This window comes from Tamandua tetradactyla, chromosome 11, assembly GCF_023851605.1.
Source record: "Tamandua tetradactyla isolate mTamTet1 chromosome 11, mTamTet1.pri, whole genome shotgun sequence".
In the NCBI taxonomy this organism is placed as follows: domain Eukaryota; kingdom Metazoa; phylum Chordata; class Mammalia; order Pilosa; family Myrmecophagidae; genus Tamandua; species Tamandua tetradactyla.
Window position 1 is genome coordinate 77,788,030 of NC_135337.1, and position 15,642 is coordinate 77,803,671.

General features: G+C 56.0%; 2 protein-coding genes across 3 annotated transcripts; one reads left to right on the forward strand and one right to left on the reverse strand.

The window, feature by feature from the left end:
• Positions 1-1,011: 1,011 nt before the first annotated feature.
• TMIGD2 (transmembrane and immunoglobulin domain containing 2) lies at positions 1,012-7,109 on the forward strand. The gene is made up of 5 exons (XM_077119538.1): positions 1,012-1,130; positions 3,048-3,407; positions 6,140-6,175; positions 6,260-6,370; positions 6,653-7,109. The coding sequence occupies exons 1-5, from the start codon at positions 1,085-1,087 to the stop codon at positions 7,009-7,011; spliced, it is 912 nt and encodes a 303-aa protein (XP_076975653.1). The 5' UTR covers positions 1,012-1,084; the 3' UTR covers positions 7,012-7,109.
• A 775-nt stretch (positions 7,110-7,884) lies between these two features.
• SHD (Src homology 2 domain containing transforming protein D) lies at positions 7,885-14,562 on the reverse strand. 2 transcript variants are annotated; one of them, XM_077119540.1, is made up of 6 exons: positions 13,504-14,562; positions 12,345-12,444; positions 12,067-12,255; positions 10,938-11,061; positions 9,757-9,876; positions 7,885-8,103 (listed from the first exon to the last, which is right to left on the reverse strand). In XM_077119540.1, the coding sequence occupies exons 1-6, from the start codon at positions 13,807-13,809 to the stop codon at positions 8,040-8,042; spliced, it is 903 nt and encodes a 300-aa protein (XP_076975655.1). In that variant the 5' UTR covers positions 13,810-14,562; the 3' UTR covers positions 7,885-8,039. The 2 variants fall into 2 exon arrangements, with proteins under 2 accessions (XP_076975655.1, XP_076975654.1); XM_077119539.1 differs by having other exon boundaries at positions 7,885-8,284.
• Between the last annotated feature and the right edge of the window lie 1,080 nt (positions 14,563-15,642).

Genomic DNA, 15,642 nt, shown 5'->3' on the forward strand with positions numbered 1-15,642 from the left:
CCACCCCCCGACACCCCCCAAGACCTGACCCCTGACGACTCGCATGCCTCACATTTACTGAAAAGCCGAGGCTTTGGCACAAGCAGTTCTTGGTCCCTGTATGCCCCTTTCCCCTCTTTCCCTGCGTTGATTCACAGCTGAACTCCTAGACATCCCACAAAGCCCCAGGGTCTAACATCTTTTCCAGAGGACACAATTAGGAATGTCTGTGTCCACTTCTGTCTCCCCCATTGACTGGCAGGGCCTGGAGCTGAATCTATCCAGAGTCTCCAGAATGGGTGCTGGGAGCTTCGAGAAAGTGGGAAAAGGGCCAATGGGTGGCAGGAAGAGGCTGGGAAGCTGCCTGAGTCTAGCTGGGGCCAGGCAGGTAGAGTGCCACCACAGGGGTCTCCCTGAGGCTAACGGAAACAATTCTCTGAAGGCTGCAGACCTTCTGGGTTCTAGGTGAGAAAGCAGGTCACCCTGTGGTTTAAGGGTGACACATTGAGACCTATGAGTTTGTCCCTCCCCCGCAGCTGGGCCATCAAGGGATGTGGTTCTCTTGTGGGCTGGGAAGAACCCTAGAGCCTATGAACCACTCCCTGCAATGGGCCCCTAAACTTCTTCCCACGCCAGGGGCAGGGGAGCCCCTGATGCCTGTCATGGGACTTCTTCAGAACCTCAGAGAGATCCAGTTCTCTGCTACCTGCCTCACTCACCTACCCCCACTCTACAGCCCCATCCCACATCCCCTGCCCATTTAACATGTCCCCCAGCCCAAGTGTCTTTATGAAGTGTCTTCCAGAAAGATTTCCACTCACTGGGACGCAGTACACACACACACACACACACACACACACACACGCACGCACACACATGCACATGTTGGATTTCAGGCAAAAACCACTTTGGGTAAACTGAGGCCAGAGGTGACAGAAAGTGGAGCTCTAAGAAGCATCAGCTCCCGGATGTCTGTCGTCTGGCCCTGGTGTCACTTTTGCCTCTGCAGTGGGTGGGTGGAGATTGCAGCAGGAAGTCTATCGAATGAGAGGGCAGGGACAGGGTGTCGGCTCCAGCTAGGAGATGGGCCTCTGATGGGCCAGGAATGGGGTTCCCGGGCATGGCACTGGTCCTCTTGGTGCAGTTCTGGGGTGAGTATCTGGACATCCTTCCCCTCTGCACTCCCCACCCTTACTCTCCATTACCCCAGCTACCTACTCCTCCTGCTCAGAGCCCCTCTGAACCTCAGTCTCACGCTCTGCCATATAGGCTGCCTCCCTCTGATACTCGGAGCCTTACGTGGGTGCAAGGATTTCAAGAAGGTTTCCTTGAGGAAGTTCCTAGGATAAAAGTCAATCCATCACCTACATCCAAGCCTTGGGGGTCCTGAACCTGCTGACCTCTCTGACCTCCACCATCCTCTTTATTTCCCCTCTCCCTTGCTCCAGCCTGCTGCCTTTTCTTTCTATTTTTTTTTCCCCCAGCACCCTGGGTTGGGACCCCAGGACCTTTGCACATGCTCTTTATATTGCCTGGAAGGAACATGCTTCCTCCAGATCTCATCCCTCTGGTCTCAGCTGAAAAGAAAAAATCATCACAAATGCCAGGTGAATTGACGCAAGACACCTCATGGCGTCTAAAAGGCACCCCCAGGCTTATCACAGCCCAAAGTGAACTCTCCAAATCTAGTCAGAACCCAGCTGCTTCTCTCCCTGGTCTGGCCCCCATCAGCTCCCCCCTAGAGTAGTGCAGTCACCTCTTTGATCCGCAGCTCCTGTCTTCAACCTCTCCCTCCCCCGGGAGTCTGTTCTCCCCATCGGGCTGTAAGGGTGATCTTTAAAAGCTGAAATTGGATCATGCTTCCCCCTTGTTTTCCTTGGTTTCTCGATACACTGAGGTTAAATTGCCATCTGTTGCCTTAGACCCCAGGCCCTGCACGTCGTGTCCCATCCCCTCCGTGTCACAAACGTCCTCCCTAAACCTCAAAAGAGCTGAGTGAGTGACACCCGTTTTGCAGATGCAGTCTTTGACTTTCCCAAGGTCACATAGCCCAAAAGGTTTCAACCCCTTACAGCCTCACCCTTGCAGTTTCACTAATGAGGGAGTCACACACATGCACACACACACACACATGCTAGCACACCTAGACATTCACACACATGCACAAATACAGCTTTCACACATGCACACACCTAGATAGTCACACACACAAATACACTTATGCACATATGCGCACACAGACGCATTCACACACATGCACAAATAAGCATACACACTCACACCCATGTATACACACATGCACATACATACACACAGGCAAAAAAACCCTGTTTTTGTTTCCTGGGCTCCTTAAGCAAATACCACGCAATGGTTTGGCTCCAACAATGGGAATTTATTTGCTCATGGGCTTGAGGTTAGGGAAAATTGCAAATGAAGGCATCATCAAGGCCACGCTTCCTTCCCGAAGATGGTGGCACTCTGGGGCTGGCTGTTGGCACGCCTTGCTGCTTGGCTTGTCACTTGGCAAGACACATGGTGGCTCTCCTTTCTCTTTCCAGATTCCATTGGTTGCAGCTTCTGGCTCCTCGCTCTAGGGCTTTCTCTCTGTCTGAATTTCATTCTCTTCTAAAGGACCCCGGTAATAGGTTGAAGATTCATCCTGGTTGAGTTGGGCCAAACCATAACTTCATTAAAAGGTCCTACTAATAGTGGGTCCACACCCAAAGGAATGCATTGGGTTTTAGAACGTGATTTCTGGGGTACGTGTACCTCCAAATCACTGAACTCACATGCACACACTCACACACACACAAATACACATGCATGCATACACTCAGACACGTGCACCCACAGACATGCACTCACATACACCCAAGCACATGCATGCACATGGAAATACGCATGCTTGCACACACTCAAACACACATACATACATGCATGTACATGCACACACACATGCAAACAGATACATACAAATACACATGCATGTGTGTACACATACACACGTACACTTGCAAATGGCTGGGCCCGAGGGTGCCCCTCACTCCAGCCCTTTTCCCGCCCCCCAGCCCTGCGAGCAGCCACAGGCCTGAGCACCAGGCAGGAGCCCGAGTCCCTGCGGGCGGGGCAGGGCAGCCAGGTGACCCTGTCCTGCCGGGTGACACAGGCCCAGGCCTGGGAGCGGCTCCGTGTTTCGTGGACCAAAGACTGCGAGCCCTTGTGTCACCTGCTTGTCACCGAGGGCAGCCTCCACTCGGGCCTCTGTGGGCCCCGGGGCCGCCTCTCCTGGCGGGCGCCCGGCCACCTCACCCTGCGCCTGGAGAGCGTGGGTGCCAACGACAGTGGCCACTACGTGTGCCGGGTGACCATGGAGATCCCGGAGTTGGAGGAGGCCCACGGCAACGGGACGTGGCTCCTGGTGGGGGCAGGTAAGCGCCCAGGGGAGACATGGGGTGGAAAGTGGGGCCCTGGAATTTCCAGAAGCTGAGACACCTAGAAGCTTAAACCCCTCAAGTCTTGGAATCAGATTCTTCCTCCGAAAACCCAAGAACGTCATATTCGAGAGTGACATAACCAAAGATACACTGCAACGTGTAATTTCAGACCAGGACTCAGCAATCTTTTTGTGGAAAGGGCCACGTGATAAATATTTTCGGCTTTTGGGGACCCTAACGGTCTCTGTTACAGCTACTTCACTTTGCTGCTGCAGTGTGAAAGCGGCTGTAGAATTATGATTCTTTTAACTATTCGTGGTAGTAAGGGTGTTATAAATGAAAGGGCATGGTTGTGTGTCAATAAAGCTTTATTTAAAAAAAAACACAAGCGGTGGGCCGGCTTTGGCCCCCTGGATGGAAGTTTGCTGATTACTGTTCCAGAGAATATCACCATCCTAAAGACTCTTTGGAACATTTAGGTCTGGAATTTTGGTAACACACAATTCCAGAATCTTTTATAGTCTCCACACAGAGAAGGGCACGTAAGCACCCAGTGAATTTTCACAAACCAAACACTTTCATGCAACCATTATCCGGTTCATTTGGTTTTGTACTTTATTTAAAGGGAATCACAGAATAGATTCTCTTTTGTTTCATGCCAGCTTCATTTGCTCCACATGACGCCTGGAGTTTTATCCATATTGCTTGCCCCGCAGTGGTTCAGCCTTTTCTCTTATTAATGCCACTTCCTGTTGACAAGCACTTCGGGTAGTTTCCAGTTTCTGGCTATTATGACTAAGGCAGCGGTGAACGTTCTAGAGCTTGTCTTTTGGTGAGCACATGTGCATATTTCTGTGGTACCTAGGAAAATTTGAGAATCTTGAAGCGCAAAATAGAATCCTACAGTTCTAGACTCACAGGGACATAAAATTCCATTTTCTTAGAACTAAAGCATGTATTTCTCAGTGGAGGTGATCTCTCTCCCAAAGAGGCAAAAGTTGATTCGTGTGGCAAAAAAAAAAACCTTCACTTTTTATGTACAAAGCATAACAGTACATAAAGCCCACAAACAAATAACGGGCTATCTGTGGTATTAAAATTTCATGGGAGAGCAATTAAGAAAAAAGAAATCTAAAACATCTCCTGGGGGGCACAATAATGAAAAATAAATAAAATAAAAGGCTGTAAAACACTGAATGAAAAGAATGGACAATTCTAGAATCTTCCCATCTGCAGTACCTCAAACACTTTACTTAGATGCTTAGAATTTTGTGATCTGCAAGTGGGTGAGAGCCGAGGATTCTAGAACCCTGGAATCCAGAATGAAAGCTGTTGACTCTCAAAGCTTCCTCATTTTACAGATGGGAAAGGTGCAGCCCAAAAAGGGCTAAGATTTACCTGGTGGTGTACGCAAACCAGAAGCAGGGTTTTGCAAGCCTGGCTCTCACGCTCCCCGCACTCTGGGCCAACGGTGGGGGGCGCTGGAGACCCACGTGGACTCACTGCTCCTGCCTTCTCGGTGCTGGGTGCATGCCCAGCTCCCGTCTGGCAGACCGGAACACCCAGCCCCACCTCCCAGCCCTAGGGATGCCCTGTTCCTCCCCAGCACGCAGGACCCCACATGCCTGCCTCATGGGCGGTGTGTTATGGCTGTCTTGTGCCCCCTTATCCTTTGAGTGGCGAGGGAACAAATTACCAATTAGCAGAGGGAGGGGGCAGCGGGGCCATCAGATTATGTTGGCAGTTGCGGAGGAGGCGAGGGAGCGGGCACCGATCCAGCCCTACGCAGCTGGTCCCTGCACATACACAGCCTCCCCCCAACAGCCTCTCAGCGAGAGCCTACCAACCTCAGAATCTGCAAGAGGAGGGGGTTGGGGATACCCAACCTTATCTTAGTCACAGCAGATAGAGCCTCTGGCTGGAGTTCATGTCTCAGTTCACAGACCTGGGTTCTAGTCTCCACACTGCCAATTACTTGCTGTGTGATCTTGGGCAAGTGGCTTGCCCTCTCTGTGTCTATTTCCTCAGCTGGCAAAATACAGATACTGGTATGTTCCTCGCTGGGTTGGGTGAAAATAAAGGGATTATATCTAAAGAGCTTACTTGGAACAGGGCCTGGGACAAAGTAAGCACTCAGTAAACTTAAGTGGCTACTATTATTTCTATGACGCTAAGTTTTCAGCAAGACTCAAATGTTCAGGCTGGTGTGGGCTTTTTATTTTTTTTTTCAGAAACAGGTGGTTTCCTGCCTGCTCCTGCCCTGTAATGCAGGAAAGGGGAGGAGGGCAGTGGTAAACAAGGCTTTTGTCCAAAGCCAGGCCCTACTGCCTCCCGGATGTGTAGTCCAAGCAAGTGACTTGGCTCTCTGAGCCTCAGTTTCTCTGTGAAATGGGACACAGAGTAGAGGCTCAACACACAGTAGCCAAGAGGATAATGGAGCTCATGACAAAGATGATGAAACCCGTGATGGGGGTGGTGAAGTTTATGATGGAAAAAAAAATCAGCTGTTGTTCACGGTAACCCAGCAAGTTGGAATGATTAGGCTTATTGTTCAGAAGAGAAACCCGAGGTTCAGAGAGAACACCTGCCTGAAGCCACCGGGCATGGCATGAACCGGAACTCTGAGCTCTCACGCCGGGGTGGGAGAGGGGGCCTCTGACCCTGAAAGGTGCAGGAGGCTGCACTGGAAGGCGGCCAACCTTGCGACCGAGATTTCTTCTCTCCAGGTGACCCCCGGCTGGACCGGACTTCCGCCTTCCCAGGTGAGCCCCGCCAGCCTGCCCTTCCCTCAGCCCCGCCCCCATACCTTGGGCCACCCTCAGACCGTTCACTCTGCCCCCCCCCAGGACTCCTCCTCCCGCTGCTGGTGGGGGGGAGCGTGGCTGTGGTCGCTATCACGCTGGGCGCCGGGATTTGGGGTCGCCGCCACTGCCGGCGCAGGAACCCAGATAACTCAGGTAACCACGCAGAGGGCAGAGGGGTTTCCCGCCCTCCCTTGGCAGCGCCCCGCGTGGCGGAGGCGGGAACTGCAGCTGCTTACCTGAACGCGCCCCCCACCTGGGTACCAGCCCAGGGCGGGGGTGGGGGGTGGGGGGTGGAATCCAAGGTGTAGATAGTGAAGCTTTCCCCCACACCTACTTTCCCCCCCTAGAATCAGACACAAAGCCCCCACGGTGGGCTGGAGAGAGCTAGGCTCTCTTGAATAATTATTCCCTCTTGACCTGATTCCTTTCCACCAGGAAATCCTGTCTATGGCAACGTCCTACACCGGCCCCGGGGACCCCCAAAGAAGAGTGAGGCCTGGCCTGGGAAGAAGCAGCTGCTGGACACCCCCAGAAAGGACAAGAAAGACCAGAGCTTCTATGCCACCTCTTTCCCCCAGTCAACCAGCCCCCTCAAACCTTGCCCCAACCCCAGGCCCCACCCCACGCCGCCTCTACACGCAGGGTCTCTCCCAGCCCAGGACCCTCTGGACAGCCAAGGCCGAGAGGGACCCCTGAGGTGGAAAGGGGGGTCCAAGCCCCTCGGAGACCCAATGGGGACCCCACTGGCTATATGGAGATATGGTTGTTTCCAAGGTGGAAAATTTCCAAGGTGAGCCCAGCAGTCCCTGTCCTGAGGTCCGTGCCCCCCTCCTCCCCCAATGCTTACTTCTCTGGCACTGACTTCCCCTGGACCCACCCCCGCCCCCCCACTCAAAGCACTTAATAAAGTCTTGTGAAGAAAGCAAGAAAAGCAGAGCCTGTGGGGACTGGGCAGAGCTAAAGAGAAATGAGGCGCTTTCTGGGGGTCCCCAAGTCCTCAGCATTGGCTGGAGAGGCTGTCTGTGGCGGGGATGGGGAGCATGGTGACAATTCCTGGTCACCTCCTCCCTTGACAAGTAGGGCCAAGTTCAAGGACAGGGAGGTGGGTCCCCCAGTCTCCAAGCAATCCCCAGCTGCGTCTCCTCAGAGAGAGGAGAGACCCGGGGCTGGGGTGGGGGTAGGGGGGGAGGAGGTCAGCCCCAGGGTCTCCTGCCTGGCTGTCACCTTGAAGTGACATTAGCTGGGCCCAGCTCCCCTCCCCCAGCCCTCTGTTTCCATGGGGACAGATGTCCTTTCAGCAGCATCAGGCCAGGGATGGGGCGGTGTGGGGGTGGGGTTGGCCTGAGAGCCTTCCCACCCCCCTCCCCACTTTCTCCATTGTGGCATTTGCCTGTTTCTCTGTGTTTCCATCACTGCCTCTGGGTTTTTAGCTGCCTCCACATCTCTATCTCCCTGCCCATCTCTGGCTCTCTGAATCTGGGCCTCTCCCTGTGCACGATTCAAATTCTCAACCCCCGCCCTCCAGGGGTCTCAAGGGGCGGGTCCCTCTGGTCGGCTCCAGGGGTCCTTCCTAACTGCACCCCACCCCCCACCCCGTGCCCCACCCGATATCCTGGGGTCCAGGGTCCCCATGTCCCTGCAGCTCAGAAAGGACACTGGAAACAGGCAATAGCTTATTTATTTCCCAGGGCAGGGGTGAGCTCAGGGGGGGACACAGTTCTGAGCCCTAGAATCCGGACAGAGGCAGAGAGCGCGGAGCTCCAATGGAAGACCCAGGGCCTGGAGAGGCAGGGGAGTCTGTCCGTCTGTCCTTCGCAGGTCTTCAGGATCCTTGGCAGCCAGCTGCCTCCCGACCCATGCGATGCAGGGAGGCCAGGTCAGGGGGTCTGCTGCGCAGTAACGGGGTAGAGCAGGGCCAGGTGCTCGGCGCCCTGCACGGGCAGCGGGCGGGCGCTATAGTGGAGGATGAGCTCGGGCACACTGGCGAAGGGGCCACTGTGTTGACCCAGCACAAACTGGTTGTCTCGGGTCTGTGCAAACTTCAGGTGCAGGGAGCCCTGGCTGCTCCTGGCAGGGGTCAGGGAGGAGAGGGGCCTCTGAGGACCTCAGACTCCCCGCCACCATTCTCCAACCGCCCCCCCACCCCCCACCCCCCACCCCCATCACCACCAACATCTCCAAGGGCTGGACACAGGTGGCCCCCCAAACATCTCTGGAGGATGGCGGTTTGGGGGCCAAGCCATCTGCTTAATTAATAGTGGCAGGGCTGCTTTCTCATGCTTGCCCCCTAAAAAGGGAGCTAGAATTGAGGTCCCTCCCTGGAAAAGGGTCTACTTTGCAAGCACAGCTCATTTCTGCAGGATGAACTGGCTTTGTCCCTTTTTCTTTCCCCTCTACCCTCATGCCATGGGGCATTGCAGACTCAACCTGAACCCTGATGGAAAGACCCCAAAGGGATATCTTGTGCACAACCCTTCTATCCCTAGGACAGTCTCTCCCTTAATTCGTTCCTGGCTCAACTCAAATGTCACCTGCTCAGAAAGCTGTCCCTGACCCTTGCCCACACTCCCTGACTTTGGGCTATTTCATTTTGGTCTTAGCCCTTACCCCCTCTGAAATTATCCCCTGCTGGCTCGGGGCCTGCCAGTGCCCCAGGACCTAATATGGCCTGGAACACACTAGATGCTGAATAAATGTGTATTTAATGAAGGGATCAGCCATCATGGCCAGGATATTTTGGGTGTCTCTCCAAGCGCCTCGCCCAGCTGCCCCCCACTCTTTTTCCAACCCCCCCGAGCCTGCATGCTACCCCCTCCTGCACTGTTCTCCTTCCCTCCTGGCCAGCCTCCTGTCTAAGGTCCCCTTCCTTTCTCTCCATCCTTGAAGGGTGGAATGATCCAGAAGCTGGGAATTATGGCACTATCATCGTTAGTATTAATTAAGCCCTTTGCAGTTTCCCAATCTCATTTCCCAACATCTTTTTGCATATGAACTCATTTAGTCCTGGAGGCACCATGGAGGCTCATGGTTGGATTACACTCGGATCACATATGAGGAAACTGAGGCTCAGAGAGACTCTTAGAATCAGGTCCATATAAACTCTTAGGAGAAGAAACACCTAGAAACCCTAATGCCTCCAGGGCCAGCCTGAGATTCTGGCCTCAAAACAGACACCAATGGATATACTGGGGGAGTCCTAAGGTAACCTCGGACACCTAGCTCCCTGTCTCACCCAAAGTTTCCATTCCACCTTCTTGCATACCTCCAGTAACAGGGAGCTCATTGCCAGTCAGAGCCATACCTGGGATCTCCCTGGAAGCCTTGTCCACTGGCCCCCAAGTTACCACCCATAGGACCCAGAAGCCCCACACACAGAGCCAGAAGGACTGCCCACCGGCCCTGGAAGACCCTCCCCTTGGCAGCTGGAGCCAAACCCTTCCTCTCCCACCCCATAAAACCCAAAGTGTGATGGTGCAGTTCTCTGACCCTTTGTCCCTCCCGCGAGGGGGTGGTGGTGGTGGGAGGGCTGGAGGTCTCACCTGACAGACAGAGAGCAGTCCTGGGGGCTGGTCTCGCTGAGGCGCACGAGGTAGCTGCCTTCCTTGCAGAGAGACAGAAGGTTCTCGGCAGCTGCCCTGCTCAGTGGGCCGTGAAACCACCTAGGAGTGGGGGCAGAAGTCTCAGGGAGGGCCACCCCAAGGACGTGTGGGCGCAAGCAAACAAGCCGGGGGGAAATTCCCTTGGAATTCTCAAGAGGAGCCTGGTTATTGGGCAGAATCAGTTTCCCCTGGGGGACAGCTGGGCCCAGAACGAAGATGGAGCTGCTCCCTCCAACTCAACAGGTTCACTTGACCTTGATCATCACAGCCTCCCTCCAAGGGTCCCCAAGCGGCCCCAGTTCCCCTCCCCAATCCCCTACTTGAGTCCCTTGCATGTCATCTGCAGGAGCTTTGCAATATCCCAACCCCATTCCAGTTGTATCATTCACTTCTTCAATTTCCCTTAAATGTATTCACAGAGAAGCTAGCTATTGCCAGCGAGATGTCAAAGGCAGAGCAGCACCAGATAGAGACTTGTCCGATGTTTGTATCAGAAAGAAAATTGAAAAGAGAGTAACGACCCTCTCACCATATGCTTCAATGTTAACTAGACAGAGGTCTGTAGGTTTCAAGACATGCCCTGGTGCCCACAGAGCTGGGCTCTGGCGCCTTAGTCCCTCAAGGAATCTCCCAGGCCAGAAAAGCACAGAGAGCCTCCCAGTTTGTGCCTCTCACTCCAGCCCAAAGTTTGGCCTCCCCCCCCCAATCCTGCTCCTCCTAATTTCATCTCAAGATCTCCTGGAGGTGTGAATTATTTCTCTGTCTTTCCTCTCCAGCTCTAAGACCCACTCAGGTGAAGGGAAGAAATTTTCTTTTTACTGTTTCGGTTTTGAGCCTGAGGCTCAGAGAGGTTCGGTGACTTGCTTAAGGTCACACAGCCAGAAGACACTGAGCCTAATGCCACCAATCTGATTCTGCCTGGTACACAGCAGGCACTGGCACCCAGCGAAGATTAGCAGGAGAAATGAATGAAGTGAATGAATGAACAGAAGTTCCCTCCCAACTTCCCTAATCCAGGGAGGGAAAAGATCAACAAAGCTTCTGAGAATTGGGAATTTACATCTGGTACCGGGCTGGGAGGGGTTCACCCTAGCTCTTCCACCTTCGGCTTATCCACTCACGGCTGTTTCTCCAGGGGCAGGGCCGTGTCCACCCGCTCCGCGGGCTGAGGGCTTCTGGGAAGGGGTCTCCGGAGTTCCTTGGCTGAACTTGGAGTCCTTTCCCACTCCGGACTGTCAAACTGTACTAAAAAGGGAGGGTTAGAGAGGAAAGGGTTAAGTCCAGCCTATCTCGGGGGGCGGAGCTGGGACAAGCCAATGGGGTTTCAGTTGGAGGGCGGGGCCATCTTGAGGCAACCTCTCAGAATCCAGAAGAGGAGGAGCTGAGCTTAAGCCTGGGGCAAGATTGGCACAAGGGACAACCAATTGACCTTCAGAAGGTGATGGAGTCAACAGGGGACACGAAAGGGGTGGGGCTGTGCCGTGATTGACAAATCGAGAGCAGAGAGCAGGGCTGGAGTGTGGGGGGTGGGGGGAACCTTTCAAATAGAGGTCAGGACCCTGAGCTCCCTTCTCCGGTTCCACCTGCACTCTGGCCAAGTCACAGAACTAGAAGTCAACCCCAATACAGAGAGGGAAACTGAGGCACTGAGCCCCCTCTCCCCCTATACTCTCAGTCACACAACTTCTGGGACAAAGTCAAGTTCATCTGACTGTCCCAGGTCCAAGTTATTTTATTTTTACCCGTTTTATGGAACAGGGAACTGTGGTCCAGAGATTTGTGCAAGTTCCCTCAACCCAGCTTGGAACTGACCCCCAGACGGATAGCTGCAAACAAATGCTGCACACACACATCTACCCAATAACTTCGTTGTAACTGAGCATTTTCTAGCACTCAGTTTATAAGCATTCTAGTCATTAGGTATTTTAACCCATCCCTATTTTGCAATGAAGAAACTGAGACATAGGGAGATAAAGCCATTTGCCCAAGTCTGGGACATGAACCCAAGTGTAATCTGACTCCAAAGCTATAATCCTATCCTATTCCACTCTAAAGGGTGAGATGCAGAAAGATTTGTGGGCAGGGGAAATGGTCGACTATCAGTCATTCACATTTTAGCAAGAATTAACAAATCACCCAGTGCCAGCTGATGGGACCCTACTCTGTAAGTTGAAACAGGGACCTCAGCTGGATCCCAAAGTGGAGGGGCAAGGGGCAAGCAGAGGTCAAGGGCCAAGGTTGGAGAAGCACCTGCAAATGCCCTGGAGATGTGGTCTTTCTTCCACTCCCATGGCTGGTCATACTCATCTGCTGGCCGCTCATCCTCCTGGGGCAGCCGGCTCTGTCGAGACCTCTGCCCGGAAAGGGGTCCATCCTCTGGCTCCTGGCCCTGCATCTCATAGGGCGTGTCATACAGTTGCACCGCCCTGCATGGCAGCTCTGAGGGCCGAGGACACCTGGTGAGCTCCCACTTCCCCCAGTGAGACCCAGTCAACTCCCCCCACCCATGCCAACCCCTGCCCACTCACCATTCACGACTCGCTGAGCATCATAGGGCTCCATGTAACCATCATCCAAGGGTGCAGGCTGTGGCTGAGCATCGAAGGGGTCCGAATACTCTGCTTCCAGCTGGTAGAGAGGGAAAGGGTGGGGGCGGGCACCAGGGCTCAGGGGGGACCAGGTCTAGCTCTGGTGAGGTGACACCCCCTGCTTTTTGGGGAGGGGGAGGGGGGAGGGGGGAGGGAGTCTTCTCTACCACCCAGGAATGTCTGCAGACTGATACCAGCTGTCTTTCTCTTTCCTTCCAGGCAATTCCAGTTTTTCCAGACACCTGCCTTCCTCCTTCAATAATTAAACAACTCATGTTTACCGGGTGCCAGCCCTGTTCTAAACGCTCTCTATATATTGACTTGTAACAACAGTACATCCATGTTATCAACAAGGAAACCAGGGCACAAAGAGGTTAGGTGCAGGGTCACACAGCTGGTAAGTGATAGAAGACAGGATTTGAGCCCAGGCTGTCTGGTTGGTTCCCCTGAGCCCCTGACTTCTCTTGCCTCCCCATGAACTTTTTTTGGGGGGAGGGGGGAGGCAAAAAACAGTCTCCCGCAACCATCCTTGACTCCTTCCCTCATTCCTGCCTCTGCTGAGGATTTGGGGTCAATTTCCTGACCCTTAGGAAAAGCATCGAGGAAAGCAAGAGCAGTGGACTGAGGTCTGGGTGCAAACCCTCAGGGGCTGTGGCTGTGTGACCCTGGAGGTGGGGAGGTCGCTTCTCTTCTGTGACCCTCCATTTTCATCTCCATAAAATGATACTAATAGTTGGAAGAGTAAAGAATAGAGGCGAGGGTGTAAAGTGCTTGCTGGGGAGGGGGAGTGGTGCATTCAGCTGGGATATAAGAACTCACCAGCTGCCGAGAGAAGAAGGGGGGAAAGGGTGGGGGGAGGTTGGGAGACCAAGGAGCAGGACACCCCAAGACAAAACACGGCAAGTTCAAAAGGTCCGAAGACCACCAGGCTGTGCCACAGAAAAGAACACAATATCAAACTTCTCCAGGCAGGTGGAAGCCTGGCAAGTGTCCGGTGGGTGCCCCGGGCTCACACGCAAAGCAAGCCGCCGGCCAAAGTCCCCGCCGCCCCGCTGCCCGACCCTCCTCCCCAACCTAGCCTCTGGGCTCAGCCACGCACCTGCTCCTCCGAGCCGTCCAGCAAGGCCTTGGCTTTAGCCATGTCCTCCGCCTCCACTTTGATGAGCCTGTGCTTGGGAGAATCGTACTTGGCTTCCCCGGGGCCTCTGAGGTCCTTGGGGTCCCCGGGGCCCGCCGGGTCCGGCTCCAGGCGGCTGTCCGCGTCCTCATAAGGGTCCTCGAAGTCGAGATTCTTCTGCGCGCGGTAAGCCCTCAGGATGTCGCTCTCCGAATAGTCGGGGGTGGGCGGCTGCGGGGGCAGCCTCCGACCGCCGAAGCTCAGGTAGTCCCGAAGCCACTTGGCCATTTGAGCGTGTCACCCCAAACCCGGTCAGAGTCCCAGGGGGGCCCGCATCCCCCCCCTTCTGGGCTACCTTCCTCGGCAGCGCCCCCCAGGCCGGAGGGGGAAGGGGGAAGGGAGAAGAGAAAGGTCAGGTTGCCCCTTGGCTGGGCTCGGCCTGGATGAGGGGAAAAGAGGTGTGGGGAGAGGAAAGGGGGGGCTGGGGGAGGGGACAGAGCAGGAAGGCAGGAGAGGGAGGGGGGAGCAAAGCCCACCTCAGCCCGGCTCAGGCAGGGCCCTGAACGCCGAGCCCGGGGTCGTCCGGCCAGGGCGAGGGGCATCCGCGGAAGCGCGCGGACTGTCCCCCCACCCACAAACACCCCTGGGCCGCTTGGCCGCGCCGCCGCCTCCGGGAAGCCCTCCGGGGTGGGGATGGGGCGGAGGGGTGGTGAGAATCCGCGGACTGACGACCCCTGGGGGGGTGTTCTCGGCGCGGCTTAGGGAAGGGGGCTCCCCCCGGGGGCGGGGGGTTAGCCGCGGCCGCGCGTAAAGTTGGGCGGCGGGGAGTGAGTCCCCCGCGCGGCGCAGCCTTCGCGGGGCTCCCCTCGGCTCCTGGATGAGCCGGGGCCCCCGGCCCCCACGATCCCCCCAATCCCGCAGACCCGGTCCGCAGCCGCGTCGATCCGGCCCCAAGCGCGGGCACAAAGGGAAATAAAGCCCTCCTCCAATCCCCCCCTCGCCAGTCGGAGAGACTTTGCCCCGCGGCGGCGGCGCGCGGCCGAGAGGTGGGACTTTGGGGGGGGTGGGCCGCGCGCCGGGGTGGGGGGGAGGAGGAGGGAGAGGGCCGCCCCCACCCCTCCCGGCCCAGGTCCGCGTCCCGGGCAGCGACGTCAAGGCTTTCCCGCCTCCCCCACCCCCCCCACTCCGCGACTACCCCCCCCCCCCGCCGCTCTCTCCCTTCCCCGCTGCGCTCCCCTCGGAGGTGCCTGAGACCTTCAGCTGTTCTGGTGATGGGGGGCGGAGGGATGGGGGTGGGGGTGGGGGTGGAAGAGGGGGCGGGAGCCGCTGGGGCGGCCGGGGCTCGGGAGGGCTGGAGGCGCAGGGGAGGGGAGGGGAGGGGGACAAGTGAGGTGCGGAGGTGGCAATTGACGGGGAAATGGGGGTGGGGGGAGCTGGACTTGACCCGGAGAAGGGGCGAAATTGACCAGTAGAGGGGGGCGAGAGTGACCACAGTCGCGGGTGGAAATCGGACCAGTCTCTGGCCGTGAAACTGACCGGGAGTCTGGGGGCGTGGATATCCTCTGCGAGGTCACACTAGCTAAAATTGATTTTGGCGCAGTCTGAGGGAGGGGGTGGGGACGGGTGGGGAACGCAAGGGGAGGAAGAGCTGGCTTCCTCTTCCCCGGAGAGGGCCTTTCCAATACCCCCACCTCCCCCCGGGAGACGAATTGCTGGATTGGGGCAGCTGGCCAGGGGAGGGGGACAGGGCTTTGGTGGCCGGCGCGTGGTTTCAGCATCTGTCCCTTTGTGGCTTCTGGAGGTGGGGGAGGGGGAGGGGAAGGGGGAACAGAAGCCCAAGGGGTCTTGGCCTGTCCAGATTGCTTGTGGCCAAATGCAGCTGTTTGGGGGAGGTGAGGGGTGAGGGGACAGTAAGCGATTTGCTGGTAGCTGCTGGCCAATTTTGGAGGAAAGATAGTTCTTCTTTCCCCATTAGGGGACTCGCTCAGTTCCCCGGAACGATTTGCATAAGAGAGGGGTGGGGGGGTGGGATCCCTGCATTCCCTTCTCCCATCTCCCTCAGGGTGGGGAGCCCAGTCCTGGGTCTGAGGTTTGGAGGGGAAGGGGCGCAGGGGACAGGGC